General features: G+C 40.8%; 1 protein-coding gene across 1 annotated transcript in view; it reads left to right on the forward strand.

The window, feature by feature from the left end:
- LOC120910398 (alpha-2-macroglobulin-like protein 1) overlaps positions 1 to 17701 on the forward strand; it is a 268848-nt gene that overhangs the window by 127549 nt on the left and 123598 nt on the right. Inside the window, exons 17-18 of the mRNA XM_040322155.1 lie at positions 7431 to 7554; positions 14123 to 14207. Of these exons, the coding sequence (XP_040178089.1) occupies positions 7431 to 7554; positions 14123 to 14207 (209 nt within the window). The remainder of the gene's footprint in view (positions 1 to 7430; positions 7555 to 14122; positions 14208 to 17701) is intronic.

A 17701-nucleotide genomic window follows, 5' to 3' on the forward strand; every position in this document is an offset into this window, starting at 1 on the left:
ATTCCAGCACACCCCACCACCACCAGAAAATGCTGTGTCTTCGGTGTGGCCAGTTCCCACCATTGCATTGTGGTGGTGTGCAGCTGTACTTTTTTTCCCAGCGTAGCACAGTCACCATGCACTGGCGTATAGAATTTAATGAAATGTCACTGTGTGTCATTTCAGTAAAGATTGCTTAAAAAAAGTAAAAGGATATTGGCACTTCAATGGTTGCACCACATACCAGCCACGGCGTTTGTAATGCCGTGGCTGCTGTAAATAGATCCTAAAACATATCAGCTACCTGTATCCTTTAGGACATTTATTTGCACTCCTACTAATGTGTAAACTGAGCTCTTTAATGGAGAACCATAGGTGCTGACTTATCAGTGATGGTACAGTATCAGCCAAGACAGGTTCTCAAACCTAAAATTGCATTAAAACATAGCACAAAGACTTCTAGGGAGCCTGTGTAGATCCAATAATAGTTCAAAAACCTAGCACTCCAAACAGAAAATGCAGATGGAGAATTTACTGAAGTCCCATATCAGCAAAAGGTTAACACCAATGTTTTGAAGACTCAATGGCACTTTTTTTTATCAAGATAAGCAGGAGGAACAAACTTAGTATTTACATTGAGATAAATGTAAGAGTATTTACGTGCTACTGTGGAACAGCTGAATGACAGCTGTGAAGGAGTTAAGTATGAATTAACTGCTACAAAACACTGAAAGGTAAAACCAAGACCTGAGTGTTCATGAATATAAAAAGTAGTGCTGAGCTGTTGATAATAAATTTATATGCAAAAGTATAAAAAAAAAAAACAGGCATTAAAGCAATGATAATAAATGCAAAGTGCAAAATATTGTGCAAGTGGCAAACTAAGTAACGTGCCAAACAATATAGGGCCAGATTCAGAAAGATCAGCGTATCTTTCTGCTGGTGTAATGTAACTCATTTACATTATGCCCCTGCAAGTTTTTCAGGCAAGTGCTGTATTCACAAAGCACTTGCCTGTAAAGTTGCGGCGGCGTATCGTAAATTACCCGGCGGAATTCAAATTCGGCGGGTAGGGGGCGTATATCATTTAAATGATGCGCGTCCCCGTGCCGAACGAACTGCGCATGAGCCGGCCGCGACTGAATCCCAGTGCGCATGCTCCAAATGACGTCGGCAATTCGTCATGCTTTTGACGTTTACGCAAATTACGTCCATCCGTATTCGCAAACGACTTACGCAAACGACGTAAAAAAGTCAAATTTCATCGCGGGAACATACTTAATATTGGTTGCGCCTCATAGACCCAGGGGTAACTATACGCCGGAAAAAGCCGAACGCAAACAACGTAAAAAAAAAGCGCCGGGCGGTCATTCGTTTCTGAATCGGCGTAACTCCTCATTTGCATATTCGTCGCGTAAAAATACGAAAGCGCCACCTAGCGGCCGGCCTGGAATTGCAGCCTAAGATCCGACGGTGTAAGACACTTACACCTGTCGGATCTAAGGGATATCTATGCGTAACCTGATTCTATGAATCAGGCGCATAGATACGACCGTAGGAACTCAGAGATACGACGGCGTATCAGGAGATACGCCGTCGTATCTCTTTCTGAATCTGGCCCATAGTGTCCAAATAAACCTCAAATGCTGAAGAGGTATATAACACAATGCGAAATAATCATGAAAAAAACTTCAAATGGTACAAGTGCAAATAACATCTGCTCTGAAACAATCACATGTGCTGTGAAATATGTTAAATAAGCATGAAATGGAAAGGTACATTAGGTAAACGTGGTAAATTCCAAAGTGTGTGGCAAAAAGAAAAAAAAGAGAAGGTCCAAAATGTGCAATCGCACATAAAAAGTGATGTGTGCAAGGTGATGGCTTCTTCAGTGCCTTCTACTAAGGTGCAAATGTGCAGAGTGATGGCTCTTCAGTGCCTTTTGCTAAGGTAAATGGATGGCCCCTTACCTCACTGCTGTGAGATTACAGCATATAAGAAAAGCCTGAGTGTATCCAGCGTAATCCAGCCTGCCTAGATGGTGCCTTGGGTAATCCCTGGATGTGGTCCCTGGTTGTGGGGAATGGCTGTTACATCCATGGTGTAAGGGGTCTCCGGATGCCGTGCATATATGATAGCAGGGAATCCCAGGATAGTGTAGTATGTTTTATCTCAGGCCTCAACAAAATCCGGGTGCCCGGTCGCAATTGCGACAAGAAATTGTATTTTATACTTTTGTATTTACATTACTGTATGTCTATATCGATCAACAATGCAAACAGCTGACCTACTCCTATCTGCATATAGACCAAATCATGAATAAGCAAAAGATAAAGTCCCCTCATCTTTGTACAGCACTGACATGACAATCGCTCTCTTGATGTGGACTAATTAATTGATTTCCTGACAATCTCCGGAGTGAGTGAGGGGGATGGAGCTGCTTTCAACAATCCTTCGTATTTTCAATGCTGAGTTCATTACTTTTAAAACTTAATTTCATATCTGACAAATCTTATCAAGGAAAATAAACACTTATTGTGACATCTTTTCACACATGCATATATAAAAAGAAATATAAAAAACAACAATATAGAAACAATATGAAAATATAAAAGACATTTTAGTGGTTCTAATAAAATAATTCAAAATATAAATTTTATCCAGATCCATCACACTCTATTGCCACGTCCCTTGATTTATTTGTAGAAGGATTCTTCAGACCTCTAGTAATTATTTTCAAGAATGAGTTCTAGGAATTGTGATTATCTGTCTGGTAAAAAAGTTTTTAACAGCATTGGTTCCATGTCTTTTGGGAATGTTGGTATATAAGGAGATGATGTCTATGCTGGCCAGAGCATAGACGGACAAAAATGCATCCCCAGGTAGTCGCTGGTGATGACAAACAGCTGGGATTGGTAGTCCAGGAACTTGGCCACTGGTTCAGTGATGCTTTCTGGTATTTGTTAGTAGTTAAACCTTTCTAGATCTTTGGTAATCTATCTATAACTGGAAACAGTGGGTGATCCACCCATAAATACTTGTCCACTTCCTTCAAGCTCTAATAAGTGGCAGCATCCAAGTTGCAATATGGTTTTGCAGACAGTTTTGATACAGTTTTCTGTAAATGAGAAGTGACCAGGTGGAGTCAAAGTGATTTTTAATTTTAAATTAAGTATCACCTGCTTGGATAAAATGGTTTGGATACCCCTACAATGTAGAGAGCCAGACACAGACACACATGAATTGACACTAGAAGTATTACAAATTTGAGATTTAACACATACAAAAGCTAATTGGAAGTTCAATTCCCTGTTAAACCCATTAAGGGACACACGTTATTTTCACCGGGCAAATGGAGAATATTTGGGGAATGAATGAGAAAAGGGGATGCACAGTTAAAAAATATAATGGGAAATCAATCGCACTACAGGATTTAAAGCACAAAAAAGAATGGATAGTGATCGACGAATGGTGGTATTTTTAGGTGAGGCATTTGGTGACATCGTTGCCACACCCATTAAGAACTGGAGAAAATGTGTTGGCGTTAGAACAGCCGTGTACATCTAAAAATTCCAGACATGGGATATCTCGAATCTATAAAATACTACAGCTGTTAGCCAGAAACGAAAAATTGCCATTCATTGAAAAATGGGAAAAGGAACTGGGAGCATAGGTGAATGATTTGCAATTAAGGAGCATTCTTAAAATGGTACATAGTACAGCAGTGGACATAAACAATATAGAAACGAACTATAAGTGTTTGTCCAAATTGTATATAACCCCAGATAAAATTCACAAATATCAAATGGCAAAATCGCCAAACTGCTGACGACACTATAGGAAAATGGCTCACATTTGGTGGGAATACGATTTAAGGAGATTATAAAAATAAAAATACCAGAAGATCCATGGGTGTGCCTATTCCATTGTATGGAGCAGTGTTTTTCAACTTTTTTTTAACCAAGGCACCCTTTAAAATCTGTCAGGATCTCAAGGCACACCAAACCAAAAATGTGGAAAAAATTGAATTGTTACTTGCATCAATGGGATACTTGAGCCTGAGACGATTGACACAACCGCTCTATTCTGGCAGGAAAGGATGAGAGACAGACACGGAGCTCCTGGTCCACAGCCCTAAGTCTCTCTCTATACTTGTACTTGATATAGGTTAGGCTTGGAAAGCTCAGTTCACACAAGTAAGTAGTAGAGAAGGGTAGCAGAATTGCAATGGTGGTACTTGAAACTACTGAGTACTCACTATTCAATGATACCCAAAATGTATCCAAAGCCACATCTTGAAATTTGATTTTTAATGTGCGATCTTTCCTGATCTCTGCCAATGGTGTGTAAACATCCCTTGTAATAGATATAAGCATGATAGGTCCTCTTTATAGAGAGATCTGAGTCAAAAAGACCTCATCTCTCTCCTTTAAAAGCAAAAGATATTTTTTTTTTAATCTTTTGCTTTAAAAAAAACGAATAAAAATTGTTTACTTCCAGCCTGGACCGGAAGTCATGGCGTTGCTCTGGTCCTTCAAGGGGGGGATCTACTCTTTCATTGCCTCTTGGACTAGCCGGCCACACCATTGGATTGTATCTCGGGCGAGATGGTGGAAGCGGGGGACATCCCCTCCCGACGCTTCTGAAAGCGTTCCAGTGGCTCAAGAGCCACTCGGAACGCTTTCATGAGAAAGCCAGCCACTGTCAAAAAAACAATACCAAGGTTATGGCTGATATCTTCAGCCATAGCCCCCGGCAAACAATTTAAAATCTGTAATTTTGTGCTCCTGTGGGAAAAAAAAAAAAAACCTACATAACACTTGTTACAATTAGGACACTTTTACATTGACTCATTCCAATGCAGGCATGGTGATATATTGTTTTTATATATTATACATGGGCTATGTGAGTTATTATTGATGATAACTGTATACTTCAATACGGCAGTTTGGCCGCAGTGCAGGTGTAGCGCAGTATACCTGCGGTTTTCATGTGGTTTCTCATAAACTTCTATTATGTAGTACATTTTTGGTACATTTGAGAAAAGCACACCAAAAATTAGGGACATAATAGAAGTCTGAGAAACCACATGAAAACCGCAGGTACACTGTGCTACACCTGCGCTGCGGCCAAACTGCAGTATTGAAGTATACATTTATTATTATCAATAATAACCCACATAGCCCATATTACATTTAAAATAAATCACCATGCCTGCAATGAGGTCAGTCACTGTGAAAGTGCCAAGTGTTATGTATTTTTTTTTTTTATATATATACACCATGCCTGTAATTACACTTTTCACATTTATAGTGTCATCACCTCTATTACTCGTTCTTCTTCCCCTAATCGTTCTTCTTCCCCCTCAGGCAAAAGCGCGCCAGGCAGAGTTTACTGGCTCTCACGTCTGCGGCTCTCACGTCACACATAACAGTGCGTGCGCCCGACCATCCCATAGCAACCGATGACGTCATCGGTTGGCAAGACGCTGTCGGGAGGCCCCGCACAGCCAGCACAGCTTCCAGAGTGCCGGGAAGTGAGTTTAACACAGCGGACCGGCACCGCTGTAAAGAGTGACGCATGTTAACAAAGTGCCCAGCAGATAGCAGCCATAGCTGCCCATATTGGGGGTCATTTTGCCGCGGCACACCTGGGGACTCTTCACGGCACACCAGTGTGCCGCGGCACACAGGTTGAGAAACGTTGGTATGGAGACTCCAATAAAACATTATAAAAATACACTGATACCACATCTATTAAATGCTGCTAAAAGCCTAATACCACTACACTGGCAGGAACAAGAGGGTCTGGCAATGTGTGAATGGATAAGAAAAGTAGAATATAGATACAAAATGGAACAACTGTGATGTAGCAAGTGGGATGAGACTAGAAAATGGGGGAAATGGGGGGAAGCTGGATTGTATTTAACAGAACGAGGAAAAATTCTGATGGGATCGGACCAGAGAAAAAGGGAATGGAAGCATTGAGAAGGATACCAGGGGGTAAAGAGGAAGGCAGGAAGGGTAGAAAAGAGGAGGGAGAGGAGGAAATTTGTAAAAAATAAAATAAAAAATTAATAACAAAAGTTGTTTAGGGCCAGAGGAAGCAGAAAATGTTGATTCAGTTTAGGTTTTCTCATGAACTTTTAAAATCCCTTTGCTGAAACTTATTTAGATCGTTATTGGGACAGAAAGTAAGCCCAGGACTGAGGACTTTTAACTCTCCAATTTTCAGCTGCTGGCTTGAAATATTGATCATCATTTGTTTTTGTCAGTCCTCTGGTGTTTTTTTTTGCAAACCTCAGAGTCTCTCTTTTTGTGCTTCCTGCTAGATCTGTGCTTTCTCCAGCCTCTTGAACGTGGGGTACCAGTTGCAAACCTTGTGCTGCGCCTTCTTCCATTGTGTCACTGTCAGAAGAATTGTTTTCAGCAAGCAGGTCACTTTAAAGAGAAAGGGGCTTATTTGGAAGATCTGTTGCTGTGTGTACATGTTTAAAACGTCTGTGCTGTAAACCTAGTTTAGTCAAATAGTGGTAGTTTGGGCCTTCCTTATAGTCTTGGCAGACTGTTAGTACCACTTTATGTTATTACATTTAACTTTACCAGCTGGGAGCTTTCAATTTTTTATCACACAGTCATATGTCTTTATTCTTTTTTTTTTTTTTTTTTTTTTTTTTTTTCATTTTTTTTTTTTTCATCATAAGATGTAATATTTTCAGCCACTGTTTGCTCTTACCAAAGCTATAGCTAGTGTATCCCATTGCCCAGCAACTCGCTGTGATCCTTATTGGACAATGGAAGCAGGAAATGAAAGTTCACACATATGCTGTTAAACATTTCTGTGGAGGGTACAGAACCATTCCAATCTCCACAGTTCACATGTTGTAGTAAAACGAATGCACTCCATCCAGAATAAAGGGTACATACGTACATATAGGAACTGGCTTCCTCCATAATTTAACACTTCCGTTTTTGTCAGAGCATTGATGAGGGGCTTTGCTTATCAATGGGGTTTGGGTTTATTCAACCCTGCCCAGGGGGTAAATACTGTATATATATATACAGGTAGGAGTCATCCGATGTTCATAGTCTAGTGTTATTTGCTATGGGTATATACTGTATATGTATGCACTATGTTTTTTCTTGGTCACCAAATAAATAACTATAAATCCATTCAAAACAATGGGGAGGGTGAATAAAATATTCCACTACACTGATGTATACAAAGTTCAAGTCAAACTTCATCAATTCCATGCATTCCGAGGGTGGTCCCGCTATGCATTCTTTAGTTTTGAGCTGTGTTCAAACAAAAACATTAAAAACGGGGGGAAAAAAACATATATAAATTAACCTAACTGATATTTTACAACAAAATGTTATTTTAATTTTATAAATATCAGAAAAGAAGTGCAACATTGTGTTAACTTTTTTGCTTACACTATTACTCCATAGGAGAGTAATCTAAAGACTTTTACAAACCTGAAGATCCGGAAGCCTGTGCTGTGCTCCCTTACCAACTATACAAAACGCATTTCTCCTAAAAGGGAGAAGAACCTGGAGAAGGAGGCTGTTGTTCGTATGTACCATTTAACACATAAACACTTATATTTCTAGTTAATAATTTTGAATGAAGTTGGACCATAAGTGGGCACCAGTGGTGCAACCTGATATAGTTGAATAGTGAAATATAAGGAAAACTATTCTGCACAATGCAAAATGTAGACCGGAACCGGCCGCTAAGTACAAAAGCAGTTTGGTCCATTTGCTGTCTACTATCTATGTGCAAGCATTACGTAGTAAAATCTTTAGTATTGGCAATATCACTGCTAGCTGCAGTAAAATTCTGCTTCTCTAATGTTAACACTTGTGGGCCAAGTTGCCTTTATGCAGTAGTGTATTTAGGTTTTGTGCTGCCCTAAGCCTGACTAAACTCATACACCCCCTAATTTAAATATGACCAACCCCTTTGGGTCAAGACCACACCCCTTGCTATTTAAGACCCGCCCTGAAATTTTCATATGGGGACACTAGTTCTGAGGGCCTGGGGGGGATGGGGGACAATGAATTCCCTTAATTTGTATAGATTTCCTCTCACTTCCTGTTTGACTATGGGGCAGGAAGTGAAGGGAAATCTCTACAATGGGACAGGGATGGTAAAAAATTAACTGACATGGGCTATAACCCCCCTTACTCTGTCAGGTCACCTGTGGCCAGGTGACAAGTGCACCCCGTTGGGGTCAGGGATGCACCACAGGGTAGTGAACCCTATAGCCGACTGCTGCTATTAGAGAGGAAGCGTGAACCCAAGATCGCCCAGGGCGCGGAGTCTAAGACTCAGCTTTGTGTTCAACAACAGACTATAAGGAGTACTTTTCCGCTTTCGCAAAGACTCATTTATGGCACACATACAGCAAATGTTCTATTGCTTTCTTGTTGAAGACGAACACTGAAACTTTCTGAGGTTTCTCTGGTTCAGAGACAACAACCCCTCTGGAAACATCACAGAATACTGCATTAGGATGCACATACAGTGGGGCAAAAAAGTATTTAGTCAGCCACCTATTGTGCAAGTTCTCCCACTTAAAAAGATGAGAGAGGCCTGTAATTGTCTCATAGTTGAGGTATACCTATGATGAGACAAAATGTGGAAACAAATCCAGACAATCACATTGTCTGATATGGAAAGAATTTATTTGCAAATTATGATGGAAATTAAGTATTTGGTCAATATCAAAAGTTCATCACAATACTTTGTTATATATCCTTTGTTGGCAATGACAGAGGTCAAACGTTTTCTGTAAGTCTTCACAAGGTTGTCACACACTGTTGCTGGTATGTTGTTCCATTCCTCCATGTAGATCTCCTCTAGAGCAGTGATGTTTTGGGGCTGTCGCTGGGCAACACAGATTTTCACCTCCCTCCAAAAGGTTTTTTATGGGGTTGAGATCTGGAGACTGGCTAGGCCACTCCAGGACCTTGAAATGCTTCTTATGAAGCCACACCTTCTTTGCCTGGGCGGTGTGTTTGGGATCATTGTCATGCTGAAAGACCCAGCCACGTTTTATCTTGAATGCCCTTGCTGATGGGAGGTTTGCACTTAAAATCTCACGATACATGTCCTCATTCATTCTTTCATGTACACGGATCGGTCGTCCTGTTCCCTTTGTAGGGAAACAGCCCCAAAGCATGATGTTGCCACCTCCATGCTTCACAGTAGGTATGGTGTTCTTTGATTGCAACTCGGCATTCTCTCTCCAAACACAACAATTTTTTCTACCAAACAGTTCTACTTTGGTTTCATCTGACCATATGACATTCTCCCAATCCTCTTCTGGATCATCCAAATGCTCTGTAGCAAACCTCAGATGGGCCCGGATATGTACTGGCTTAAGCAGGGGGCATGTCTAGCACTGCAGGATCTGAGTCCCTGGTGGCGTAGTGTGTTACAGATGGTAGCCTTTGTTACGCTCTCTGCAAGTCATGCATTAGGTCCCCCCCGTGTGGTTCTGGGATTTTTGCTCACCGTTCTTGTGGTCATTTTGACCCCACGGGGTGAGATCTTGCGTGGAGCCCCAGATCGAGGGAGATTATCAGTGGTCTTGTATGTCTTCCATTTTCTAATCATTGCTCCCACAGTTGATTTCTTCACACCAAGCTGCTTGCCTATTGCAGATTCCATTTTCCCAGCCTGGTGCAGGTCTACAATTTTGTTTCTGGTGTCCTTCGACAGCTCTTTGGTCTTCACCATAGTGCAGTTTGGAGTGTGACTGTTTGAGGTTGTGGACAGGTGTCTTTTATACTGATAACAAGTTCAAACAGGTGCCATTAATATGGGTAATGAGAGGAGGACAGAGGAGCCTCTTAAAGAAGAAGATACAGGTCTGTGAGAGCCAGAAATCTTGCTTATTTGCAGGTGACCAAATACTTATTTTCCACCATAATTTGCAAATAAATTCTTCCCAAATCAGACAATGTGATTGTCTGGATTTGTTTCCACATTTTGTCTCTCATAGTTGAGGTATACCTATCATGACTATGACAGGCCACTCATCTTTTTAAGTGGGAAAACTTGCACAATTGGTGGCTGACTAAATACTTTTTTGCCCCACTGTATTTGGCAACAGTCCTTCCCCTGCAGTTGCTATATATGGCCTCAGAGTGGGAGAGTAAGAGTATGGGTCAGATGTCAGACAAATTGTGGACAAGGATTTCTATGTAGACGATTGCTTGAAATCACTACCCACAAATGAAGCCGCAATCAGTCTCCACAAAAGAACTCAAGCAATGCTTGCTTGTTCCGACTTAAGACTTCTCTACTGTTGGAAGCAATATTGTGAAGTTTTAGAAGCCTTTCCTGTCCAAGATCATTTTAACGAGTTAAAGGACTTAGATCTAGGCACAGACTCGCTTCCCATGCAACGCAGCCTTGGTTTGCTTTGGGACATAAGATCTGACACCTTTACTTTCCAAGTAAACACAGAAGAAAAACCCTTTACCCGAAGAGGTGTCCTGTCTACGATAAACAGCCTGTATAAACCTTTAGACTTTGCAGCACCTGTCACCATCCAGGGTAAGGCACTACTTAGAGATTTAACATGTGAGTCGTTAGATTGGGACCACCCTCTCCCCACCAACAGAACCTATGGCTAGAGTGGAAGGACTCACTAACAGCTTTATCCAACTTTAAAATTCCACGCCCATATACTCCTCTGCCATCTACAGACGTTCAGATGCAAAGACTTTGTGTGTTTTTGGATGCTTCTGTTAAAGCAATTGCTGCTGTAGCTTACCTGAAAACCATAGACACTAAAGAACAATGCAACATAGGGTTTGTAATGGGAAAAGCAAAACTTGCACCACTTCCTGAACACACCATACCCAGGCTGGAACTTTGTGCTGCAGTATTGGCCACAGAGCTAGCTGAACTAATTGCAACAGAGACAAACCTAGAAATTCAGAAGGCTGAGTTTTACACAGACAGTAAAGACGTTCTCAGTGTAGAAAGATACTTGTGTGAAAAGACTGTACATGGATCTTCAACCCACCTCACTCTTCTCACATAGGAGGTGTTTGGAAGAGAATGATAGGCATAGCCCGCAGAATTCTTGACTCTATCTTCCTACGAATAGGCACTGCAAGGCTTACTGACGAATGTTTAGTGACCTTTATGGCAGAGGTTATAGCTATCATTAACACCAGACCTTTGACATCAATTTCAAGTGACTCTGAAGATCCAGTGGTCCTCACACCTGCCATGTTACACAAAAGACTAGTCTTAGTGGTACTCCAGCTGGAGAGTTTTTAGTGAGAAGGACCTTTACAAACGTCAATGGAGACAAGAAACAAACCCTTGCCAATACCTTCTGGAGCTGGTGGAGGGAACAATATCAATCTACTCTACATGTAAGGAAAAAGTGGCATACTAAAAAAACTAACCTTAAACCTGGTGATGTTGTACTCATGAAAGATTGCCAGACACTACGGAATATGTGGCCTTTAGGTCTGGTCACCAAAGTACTGCCAAGCAAGGATAACCGTGTCCGTAAGGTCGAGGTCAAGATCTTCCAACAGAATGGGGCTAAAGTATTTTTAAGACCAGTGACCGAACTTGTTCTGTTGTTTTCTACGGAGGACTCTGTTGGTGACGTCACTTGATGTCAGGTGGGGAGTGTTCTGTCCACCAGACTTATATTATGATTATCTGTGTTTGTGAATAACATGTAAAAATTTTAATTTACATAAGACAATCATATGTGGAGTGAAGGCTCCATCTAGTGTTTATTTTTTGGTATTGCTTCAGTTCTGTTTATTTAATTACTGTGTGTGTAGTAAAGGAAGTTGTTAGTAAGCAGGGAATTCTGGGTAGAATCTTCACAGGAAGTGAACAGCCACCATGCTCTGAGAAGACACTGCAGGACATGTCTTGCTCAATCTATCGCCATCACCCCTTAGAGAACTTAAAAAGTAAGTTTTTACTATCACATCTTGTATATCGTTGTTTCTGCTATGTATGCTGTATTCTATGCACTAGTGTACTTATTGAGGTCTATTTATGTCATTTTGTAGTTTCACCTAGCTTGTTCTAATGAACTGAGATCAAAGAAATATGGTATCTGAAGTTTATGGGATAAGAAGGTTTAGCTGAATGTCTGTGAGACAGAACACAGTCTCTGGGAAGAAGACAGATCACAAGCAGTATAGAGATTATGTAGGACTTTTGCTGGGAGTAGCACAGCCAGAAGTGTGCCAGTGCAGCCGAGCGAGGGTGCAATACTGTGGGGAGTTGTACAGGTGTAGTTGAAGGTGTACAAGTCCTTTGTCAAAGTCTGCCATGCACAGCCAAAAAGTTGGTAGTCCTCAAGTTGTTCAGGTTCTACAGTTCAGGGTATCCTATGCTTCCTATCTCCATTCAAGTTCATTGTTCTCCAATAAAAAGAAACCACTAGAGTGATTCTTGAGCCAAAAATGCTGTGTGCCTGGCGGCTGTGTGTGTACTAAGCAGAGGAAAGAGGCCATTTCTTATATAGGTGAGGCGGGGCCACCCATCACGTGACCCGTCCCCCTCTGACGCACCCTCTGCTACGTCACTGGGGAAGCCCAGGCTTACACCTTGCGTCAGAGGGGGCGGGGTCACGTGACGGGTGGCTCCGCCTCACCAATATAAGAAATGTCATAGCTTCAGCAGCGTCGTTCACCGGGCTGTCTCCGGTGGAGACAGGCGGCCGGCGATGCTGTGCTCTGGATCCCGGACTATCTTCTCATCGCAGAGAGGAGATCATCCGTCGCTGGATACCGACAATGTTGGAGCCCCCGGGATCGAGAGTGGATTACCACCGCTGGATTTTTTTATTTTTAATAAAGGACTTTTTTCCACGGTGTGTGTGTTTTTTTACAACTATTTACACTTCCTTCGTGAAATGGTAGGGGTACAATGTACCCCATTACCAATTCATATAGGGGGCCAGGATCTGGGGGTCCCCTTTGTTAAAGGGGTCTTCCAGATTCTGATAAGCCCCCTGCGCGCAGACCCCCACAACCACCGGCCAGGGTTGTGGGGATGAGACCCTTGTCCCCATCAACATGGGGATATCCTCCCCATGTTAAGGGCATGTGGCCTGGTACGGTTCAGGAGGGGGGGCATGCTCTGTCCCCCCCTCTTTTCTGTGGCCGGCCAGGTTACATGCTCAGATAAGGGGTCTGGTGTGGATTTTTGGGGGAACCCCACGCCATTTTTTTTAAATTTGGGGTGGAGTTCCCCTTAAAATCCACACCAGACCTGAAGGGTCTGGAATGGATATTTGGGGGGAACCCCACGTAATTTTTTTTTTAAATTGACGGCGGGGTCCCCTTAATATCCATACCAGATCTGAAGGGCCTGGTAATTGAATTTGGGGCGGACCCCATGCTTATTTTTTTTTTTTGCTTTTTTTTTATGAATGAATTCTCTCTGAATTGCCAGGAGCCGTCAATTCATTATAGCCACAAGTCAGTTTTAAATGACTTTTTTTCTTTCAGAAATGACACTTTGTGCAGACAGTTCTAAGTACGGCAAACATGCGCTATTTCACATGCTAACTTTACACCACCCCCCACCCCCCAGGTACGAAATTTAAAGGAATATTTAACTTTTATTGTTTCACTTTAAGCATTATTAAATTCACTGCTCCCGAAAAAACTGCCATTTTTAAAACTTTTTTTTTTGCATCGATACATGTCCCCTGGGACAGGACACAGGTCCCCAAACACTTTTTAGGACAATAACTTACATATTAGCCTTTAAAATTAGCACTTTAGATTTCAAACGTTCGAGTCCCATAGACTTTAAAGGGGTTCTAAAGTTCACACAAACATTTGGTGTGTTCGCAGGTTCTGGTGCGAACCGAACAGGGGGTGTTCGGCTCATTCCTAATTACAACTATTTCTAAAAGCTATTTTGTTTTCATGTTGCTAACTGGTGTTTTTTTTACTATAACTCTATGCCATGTTTCATCTTTGTGTTAAATTGTATGTGTTGATCTTTCCATTTTATTGTTCGCCTGCTACCTTCCCAATACCAAGCTGTGTTTTCTTCCTTTCCAGTAGTTGTTTTTCCTCATCCTGCTTTAGCCTTTCTTTCGATCTTACTTCTGTTTTTCTCCCTAAAGAATCAGAAAAGAAGAATGAACTAAAGAAGTCTGCAATAAGGAGATTGTTTCCAGAAACTTGGTTGTTTGACTTGGTTTCTGTGGGGTAAGGATTGCCAAAGAAAATTGATGTGATGTACTGAGCCTCCTATTAAAGCAGAGTTCCACTCATTTTTGTGTTTATTAAAATTCAGCGGCTACAAAAAGTGTAGCATGTCCCACGGCCACCCAAAGCCTTGCTTCTCTCCCTTGCCTCTCTGCGGCGCCAGGATTGCAAGTGTTGGCACCCGGCTGTGAAGCCACAAGCTGTGCCTCCCCATTGGTTGGGCAATCTTCTGGGACCTGTGACATGGATTGCAAGAAGGCAGAGGGAGAGAAGAACTTTCACTTGAGAGGAAGTGGGAGCAGGTACCTGTCAAAAAAAATACATGCTAAATGTGGCATATTGTGGGGGGTTCTTAAAGCTGAATTTCCCCTTTTGGATGGGGATCTGTTTTAAGATGTCTGAGAGAACAGTTCACTATGGAACTCATTGCCTCCAGTTACAGTGCCAGGAAAAATTGTGAAGTGGAAGGAAAATTATTTAAATTTTTTTATTTTACAAATACTTATCTGAAAAGTGTCGTCCATTTGTATTCAGCCCCCTTTACTCTGATACCCCTAAATACCCCTGATAACTAAAATCTAGTGCAGGGATAAGCAATTAGCGGACCTCCTGCTGTTGCAGAACTACAAGTCCCATGAGGCATAGCAAGACGCTGACAGCCACAAGAATGACACCCAAAGGCAGAGGCATGATGGGACTTGTAGTTTTGCAACAGCTGGAGGTCCGCTAATTGCATATCCCTGATCTAGTGGAACCAATTGCCTTCAGAAGTCACCTAATTAGTAAATAGAGTATACCTGTGTGTAATTTAATCTCACTATAAATACAGCTGTTGTGGAGAAGTTTAACCACTTGCTTTTTTTTAGTTTTGAATAGAATGTTGACAGTTTAGAACTCCTGGAAAAAATATATATATTTGCGCTAAATCCTAATCCACCCTTGAGAGGTAGTAATATGAGTACTTCCGCTAAGGAAGTATCACATGTGTACATACAGTGTAAGAATATTATAAATGGTACAATTTATCATAAATGACCAATGAAAAAAATAGTGAACAAATCAAATTAATAAATCACAAGTGTAAAAACAATACATAAATGTAAATCACACTGTGAAAAAATTAATGGATGTCAACACTAAAATTGACCATGTATGGTATAAGTCTAAAGCAATAAAAAAGTCCATTAATGACTTCAATGAAAGAAAACACCCATGTGATAATCCAAACAGCTGGACTCTCTTGACAGAGTCTAGAGCCAAAGTGAAATCCACCACTGTGTGATAGGTAAACTGCTTACCAGAACCAATGGTCCTGTGGACCTGAACCAGCGTGTATGTAGTACCCAGCGGGCAAATGACAGCAACTGTATCCGCAGTATGGTAGACCATCAGGTAGACTCCACGGCTTTCATGCTCGTTGGTATGGTATATCATGCAAGGAAACAAATGCCTCACATAGTGTAAAACCAATGATGTTTATTTGATAAAATAGTAAACGGTCAAAAACTCACATTTCCATAGAAAAAGACCAGCCTTAAGCCTGTTGCGCTGGCCGGACACAAACAGACAAACCCGTCCGTTTGGAGATCAAGAAGATAAGGGTGATGACGTCAGCACGCCGCTTGTTCCGCCCAGTTTACCTATCACACGGTGGAGGAGTCCAGCTGTTTGGATTATCACATGGGTGTTTTCTTTCATTGAAGTCACTAATGGACTTTTTTTATTGCTTTGGACTTATACCATACATGGTCATTTTTAGTGTTGACATCCATTAATTTTTTCACTGTGTGATTTACATTTATGTTTTGTTTTTACACTTGTGATTTATGAATTTGATCTGTTCACTATTTTTTTCATTGGTCATTTATGATAAATTGTACCATTTATAATATTCTTATACTGTATGTACACATGTGATACTTCCTTAGTGAAAGTACTCATATTACTACCTCTCAAGGGTGGATTAGGATTTAGCGCAACTATATATATTTTTTCCAATTCATTCACTGTTATGTTTGTAGGTTAGTTGCTGCTTTACAACAAGAGCTTTAGGCTACGCTTATTTAATCAGCTTTGTAGCCTAGCGCAGTTGTTTCTTTCGATTTCTAGTTTAGAACTCCTGTCTTATTTCTGTATTTTTCCTTGCTGGAGAGATTCACCCTAATTCTTGGTTTTGACCATTTTCTAATGTACATAAAACAAAATACAATTTTTTTTTATTTGTTACAGGAACGAGAGGTGGGGGGGGGGGGGGATCTTCTAGTAGGTAAACCTGCCAGCATCCTACATAGCAATCTACAAAAGTGCAGAGAAACCCCTCTTATGCCCCGTACACATGATCCGAATATCGTACGACAGATCGTATGACTTTGTTCGCTTAATAGTCGCAAGTAGAAATTAAATTAGGTTATTAAAGTCACGAAAATTCTCGTACGACAAAAAAAAAAAAACGGAAAGTGATGTCATGTGTTGTAATGTATTTGTATTGTATTTTCGGATGACAACTATACTGACTAAATGAAAATCGTACGATCTGGTACCGTACGAGAAATTTTTTCGTGCATGTCCGATAAAATATCAGATGAACAGTCATGATCAGCTCTTGAAAGCCCTGTACTATTGATCCGATTATCGTACGATTCTTCCTGGGACGACATTTTTCGCTGTCAACTAAGAGGAGATTAGTCCAAATTAGTTCTTTGTAACTCACAAGATGTTTCAGAACTGTAGTCCTTCCTCTCAGGCAAGATAGTGGGTAATTATTGTAGTCCTTCCTCAGGGATGATGGCGGGTAATTATATTTCTACAATGTTGTGATATGGAGATATATTTACATTGTATATATATAATTACTTGTTATCTCCCCTGAAGAAGGACTTTGGTCCCGAATATGTTGGGAGTTACCAAAGAACTCAATTGAGCCGACCATTCTTCTCTTGAGTGATGGCCCTCTGCGTATATTTGATGCTGTCAGGGTATCTTCTACAATTTATAGGATGCTTCTGTAATACATATGTTGACTTGTTGATATGCTATTTTAATAGGATGGTGTGTCCTTTTTATCTGCTCCTAATAATTTTTTTTTTTTTTACATATTTCCATATGTGGTTCTGCCTTAAAGTCCATGAGAGGTTGCTCTGCACTTTGTTTGATTATACAACAGTGTATAGGCAGTTATACAATAAAGCAGTAATAATTTCCATAGTAGAACAGGAAAGTAATACCAGTCAATGAAAAAATATACAGCAAGGACAGTAATCAATGAATAAAGAACTTATATATACTTGGTTATAAAAAAAATGGCAAGCTTGGATGGACCACCTAGAGCTTCTAATTATCTAAAGACTTGTAAAAAAAAAACACTACCCTCAAATCGAAATAAAAATTTAAGAGTAAATTATCTCTTCCATATAAAATTTTAATAACTGATCTCCGCTTACAGTTTGTGGGGACCTGATATTTTACACTTGATATCATCTTGTTACCTTGTTACC

This window comes from Rana temporaria, chromosome 8 (genome assembly GCF_905171775.1).
Source record: "Rana temporaria chromosome 8, aRanTem1.1, whole genome shotgun sequence".
Lineage (NCBI taxonomy): Eukaryota > Metazoa > Chordata > Amphibia > Anura > Ranidae > Rana > Rana temporaria.